The sequence below is a fragment of the Parasteatoda tepidariorum genome, chromosome 1, assembly GCF_043381705.1.
Source record: "Parasteatoda tepidariorum isolate YZ-2023 chromosome 1, CAS_Ptep_4.0, whole genome shotgun sequence".
NCBI classification, from domain to species: domain Eukaryota; kingdom Metazoa; phylum Arthropoda; class Arachnida; order Araneae; family Theridiidae; genus Parasteatoda; species Parasteatoda tepidariorum.
The window spans coordinates 76,695,479-76,701,781 of record NC_092204.1 but is presented as its reverse complement, the minus strand read 5'-3'; the positions used below and the strand labels follow the sequence as shown (position 1 = coordinate 76,701,781).

Below are 6,303 nucleotides of genomic sequence, written 5' to 3'. Positions count from 1 at the left end.
TTTTTTTTTTTTTTTTTTGCGTCCCACCTAAAGTTAAGCATTGTTTATTTGGCCCAAGTTAGCTTTTGAGTTTGACACTCCTGAATTAGACTATAGATATTATTTTAAAAAATTAATTATGAAGTTTTAAATAAGATGTTAATGATCTTCATAAATGTCCCTTTTTTGCAAACACATGTCTAAAACCATATCTTCATAGTAAAATCATTCTCACCAACCATTGGACGATTTCTATAAAATTTCATCAGGCGGTTGTAAAGTCATGTCATTCGTCCAGTAGCTTTGATAAGGGTATTTTAAAAACCAAAATTATTTTGTATACATAATACTATGTATAAAATTAAATGTTCTATACATTTTGTTTATTATAATGAAAAAATAAATTTTTCATTTTGCTGTCAAACAAGTTAAGTAGAGTCAGCTGTAATGAAACAAAATTCCAGGTGTAAGCAAAGAAAAAATTTTGTTTTCTAAAAAAAATGGTTAGCTTAATGATAAAAAAAATATATATATATATAGAAAAGTTGTTTATGAGCAATTTGATTTAATGAGGAATTTTTCAAAAACTTATTGAAAATTATTTTATTCAAAATTAAAAGGATTACATTAGATCAGTGTTTCCAAAACTTATGACTTTTGCGTTCCCTTTCTAAATTTTTCGTAACGCTGTGTACCACTAATAAGAAGATTAATGTATTTTTTACTCTAAAAAATTGCACAAAAGTTAAAAATCACAACTGGCTGTTGAGACCGCTAGTTATGAACTGTTAACTCTGCAAAAAATAGCCAATAGAAAAATACGTAATTGTAGATTTTCATGGCTGGCTTTGTTTTTAAATATTTTTTTAAAAATTTTTGTTTGTTGCAAGATGTTTCGCATAAGAACACCTACCCCCGCTAAACTGCTCCCGCCCAAAAGCAGAAAGTGCCTATAACTGTGACGTACGTGGCAGAACAAACGAAGCCTTGCAGAACAATTTGTATTTTGAATAATTGACAGCGTTTTCCTGCGAGCTCCGGTAGTCTTGCAGAACAATCCCCAACCCTAATTTCATACATTCTTCTACAGATTTTTAAGGCAGCCCTTATTTTAATGTTCGGACCTTCATATCATAGGCATTTTATTAATAATTCATCATCATCATCGTCATTAACAAAATTTTGCACTTCAAAAGTGATTGAAAAAGTAACAAATCAAGAATGTTTGCCTCGGTTTAAAAAATAATGTAGTGTATCTGTGTATGATCCTGTATTTTAATAAATGAAAATATATTGTATTTTAACGTAAAGATTACTTTTTTTCGCTGTGAAATGTTTGCAGAACATTTGTATAAATTAATAAGTCCTGTTGCAGAACATTTGAAAATATTCTGCTTATGGGTGCTCCCGTACCCCTAGGGGTACGCGTACCACACTTTGGGAAACACTGCATTAGATTATAGGTGAACATTTCACTCACTTAGAACTTCCCTCTCTTAGTTAAAAAAAGTATACAGATATGCAATAAATAGTATGATTTGAATGGTCCCTCGTCTGTCTAATTAAATGCAACAGAAGAATTGTATTTTCTGTAACAATGCAGTTTAGACTTTAAATTCATTGAATTTAAAAAATAGAAAAGTAAGACAGTTTAATAATTTATGTTACAATAACTTCAAGTGTTTTTTACACTTTTTTAGAATTTTTTATTAATGTATAGATATTTAAAAACTGAAAGGATATAAGTTTACCGTTTAAAGAAATTTTAAATTTCCATAAGTTAATAAAAATAACAGTAAGTGCAAATAGCGTCAATAATCATTTTGACAAAAAATATCGAAACAATAAATCTTAAGTGAGTTAAATATATTTTAAGTTTGCAAATATTATGTTTGTAATGATGGAATAACTTAATGACTAAGAGAAGACATAACTTCAGGGAAGGCTGGTTTATGGTTTAAACCTAATAGTTTTTTTTTTTAAAGAAAAAAACTTTTTATATAAGTACTTTAAGTATAAATATAACTAAATAATAAAATAGTTAATTTTCCCATAAAATCTTTTTAATCTTGAAATAAATATCTGAGTCTGGGTTACTTTAAATAAGCATATGTGATTTGCAATTTTTAAATGTTTACATATTTCTCTTCTGAAAAAATATATTTTTAAAACTAATTAATTCAAGTATATTTAAAATTAAGTCATAATTTGCTAAAAATTCCTAAAATAATACAGACTATCACCAGCTCCATGCTTAGATAATTCTTTAAAAAATGCAATTATAGAAGAGTTTAGATCAAATGTTGTTATTATTATTAGTATTTTTTTAATTTTTTAAAACAATACATTATGTTTGCAACAATCAAAAGAATAAATATGGGAGTGATGTGCTTTTCTGAACTTAATATATTAATAATCAATATATTTTTAGAATTTTTTTCTGATATGAGAATAATCTTTTTTAATGGTTGTAATATTTTCAAAATACTTTGTTTGCATAAAAGAGTATAATTCAGAAATATTAAAAATTTATTTAAATTATTATCAGTGTATCTTATTTCATTTAATGTTGAATTACTTATAAGCATTGTTATGCTTAAAGCTTCATTCTGTTGAAATAAATCTAAAAAAAAAATAATAATTTACTCTTATTTATTATTAAATCATCGAAAATCTCATAATTTTCGGAAAAAATTTTAATTAAAAAATATAACTTTTCATTTTTTTATGAAAAAAAGGACACAATTACTTTAATAAGTAAATTGATACAGATTGTTGTAGACTGAATATTGCTAATTAATGGTATTAAATGATGCTAAAGTATAACATTTCATAAATACTGACAAACAAAGGGAGCTCATTTTTTTACATACACTACTAACATAACATTTTGATGTTAAAATTTTATTTGTATGTTAAGTTGAAATGTAACACATTCTATAATCATACATTCAAAAGCTACAATTATTCTTTCTTATCATGTTAGTACGGTTATGGAAGAAAAGTGGATATTTTTTAATTCTTTATTGATAATATTAATTAATAGTTGAAAAAGTTTTCCTGATTATGCTTTATAATAGCTTAGTTGCTTTTTATTTATAGCATAATTTTACCCATCGTTTTATACATAAACAAAAAACAAACAAACCTGATTTTTAAAAAAAACTGGGTTTCTAGGATTTTTTGTTAAGAAACAGATTTTTTTTCTAACCCGCATTGCTTATGAGACAAAATATTCACGTCAGCAAGAAGAAAATGCCTCAATAAAATTATGTAAAGTTGTAATTTTCAGCAATCGGTCAATTTTATATGAATTATGAATTTTTTCACAATTAAAAAAAATTTATTCATAACAAATTTATAGATGCTGTTTTCAAATTGAAATAATGAATATAACTTTTTATTTCAAGTGTTTTTATCAGGACAGGAAGGTAGATGGGGGAACATCGTCAGGTGGCCCACCAGAATTTCGGCATTGATTGGATAAATAGAAATAATAGAATGATAATTCTTGATGTGAAAGAATTTTCAAGTTTGAAATTCTTTTTCTGCTATTATGTCTTTGCTAAAGCAAGCTTACAATTATAGAGTTTCTAGCATATCTTTTGCTAGCATGTAGAGGCCTCTATTGAGTGTAGTAAAATGTTTATTTAACTTTCTAACACATTTTTTTAATATATATGAATTTGTAAAGAAAAGTATACATATTTTTTTAAAACTTTAAAACAGATATTCATGCTAAAGCAATTATATAGATTGAGATGAAATTGTTTTACCCATAGTAGCAATTCTACCAAACACACAATAATGTGTAGCATACATCGAAAATTGTAGAAGAAACAAAATAAAAAATAAGTTAATAAGTAATTGCACATCTCAGGGGACAAAAATAACTAGCACTAAAAAAAATAGCATGTAGACAAAATTATAACCAAACTTTAAACTTACAAAATCAAATTAAAGTTATTTTACTATTTTATTAATAGTTGGGAGAGAAAATTAGAATAATCACTAAGCTTTGGCGACTAATCAGGCAGTGGCATGCAGGAAACGAAAAAAGATACTTCACAGAAGTAAACCATCTTTACGGGTGTAAGAGGCACTCATAGCCAACCTTGGTTAAACCACAACATATTGTTTTCAAATTTTTTCCAACAAAAACGATTTGATGCCTCCGTGATAGTAGGTACTGATGCGGAAACATTCCCATTAATTTGCAAAAATGTTTTTAAATCTGTGATGCTTTCCGCCCTCCTAGTGTCTCGAATGCCACAGAAATTAAGTGACTTTATTGACACAGGCTTCGATACACTAATCTTCCTGCAATAAAGATTGTGTAACTTAAATTTTGAAAAAAATCTAGGCACAGGAGGTAATTTAGGAAACAGGAATGTTCAATTTATTAATCAAAAAGATCTAGCAATAGATCAAGTAGCTTATTAGTAGTAAAGACAAAGAAGCATTTCAATAGATAACATAAACTGTAAAACAAGTGTGGATTCGTACCCTGGAGAAGATAAGCACAAGGTAAAGAGTTATGTTACAAATTTTTTTTTTAAAAATCTATCTACAAATGGAGCAGGAAAGAAACAATTTCATAAAGTAGACTGCTTGAAGTTTAGTAACACTAAAACGACATCAAGCATCAGAGTAACTCTTAAAAAATTTGAACATATTCTCTGTTTACAAAATAACATGTGTTTATAGTACTCATATTTTTAAAATTTACAGGGATGAAAATTTTTTATTTACATGTAACCAAAAAGACATGCTTTCTATTAATTGTGCTTTCATTCAATGTTTACTGGCCTAGAATCTGTAAAAATCATGCAGAGAGATTTTATTAGCCATAGCAACACGCAAATTACAGACTTTCTATTCTTATACCTGTAACGCATGCTCCAACACCCGTTGGCTTGTGGGCCGTAACAACATAATTATAAGCCATTTTATTTAAAAATTGTTACAAAATTAAGCTCATCCAACTTTAAAGTATATGAAGCTCAAAATAAAAGTTTAAATATAAAGTTCCAGTATCACTTTTAGCGCCGACAGACATCAACACAAACACCATACCAGATTTCGATTAATCGATACTTTTTCAGTATCACATGTATCGATATAAAAATTTAAATTTTTTTTTCATTATTATTATTATGGTATAGAATATTTATACCAGAGAGGGTAATTCTTGATCATCAGCATTTAGGACATTTAAACAATTAAAAGAAGTTAAAAATACACCGAAAAATTCTTCTAAATTAATTTTATTTGATCAAGTTCGAAACTGTGACTGTTGATTGTAACTTGCTATCAGTTCTTTCTATAATTTTTGTTTTCGGTGTTTTTCCTTAGTTCAGGAGGTTGTTAAAGCAGCTAGAAAAAGGCCATTGGTTAAAGCAGTTGAAAAAATATCACTTTTTACAAACTTGTACTCAGATGAACATGAATAAGCATGTGTGTTATGTTATTTAAATTTAAAGCAATCTAAAAAATACATAAATAATTAAAACAGGAAGAAAATTTTATTCAAAATATTTCTCAAGATACAATTTTTTACTGAGATTCTTTAAATTAAATTTGCCCACTAAAATATTGACTTTTATTTTTTTTATGTTTTATTTATTTGCCCTGCAATATAAGATAGAGAGACCTGAGATTTTGAAATGTCTGATCAATTAACTATATTATTTCTTTTTAAAAAAGCAGCAAAATGTGTTTTTGAAAACATATCCCGAGCAATATTACAAGAAAAGCCCTTCGTTCCTCTCTAAGGAAGCATTAACTGTTTGCATTCATCAAAACAGTTTTTTAAGTAAATGTCTTAATGAGCTTTTAAATTTTTGACTTTGATATTTTGAGGGAGCTTTTTCGAATTTAATATTTTTTCAAACATAAATTTTCTGACAAAAAAAATTTTTTTTTTCTTTAATCCAATAAGGTTTAAAATAATAAATAAATAAATAAGTAATAATATTAAATAAACAAATTGCAAAACTATAATTTGAATTCTTAAAGCTACTTCAAACGCTAAATTTACTTCCAATGGTAAATTCCCAAAGCCATTCGGTACTTAAAAATTAGAAAGAAAAACCAATTTTTACAAGGCCCTATGGCTCATGAAAATCGAGTCATAATCATGCGCAGTTTGGGAAAAAAATAATAAATAAATCAAAAAGGATCATCCTGAATAACTTTGATCTAAGGCTCCTATACTATCAGTCTAATTCAGGGGCTCTACTTTGATCTAATGATCGGATTATCAGTACCACACTAGAACTCTATATCGCACTAGGATCTAACCCTAAATATGCTAATTAATTA

At 26.9% G+C, this 6,303-nt stretch overlaps 1 protein-coding gene across 1 annotated transcript in view; it reads right to left on the bottom strand.

Annotated features, from left to right (window-relative positions):
• The window catches only part of LOC107437144 (DNA damage-binding protein pic), a 39,454-nt gene extending 34,366 nt beyond the window's left edge, over window positions 1–5,088 (bottom strand). Inside the window, exon 1 of the mRNA XM_016049053.3 lies at window positions 4,867–5,088. Coding sequence (XP_015904539.1) covers window positions 4,867–4,927 — 61 coding nt within the window. The 5' untranslated portion in view covers window positions 4,928–5,088. The remainder of the gene's footprint in view (window positions 1–4,866) is intronic.
• Window positions 5,089–6,303: the final 1,215 nt, after the last annotated feature.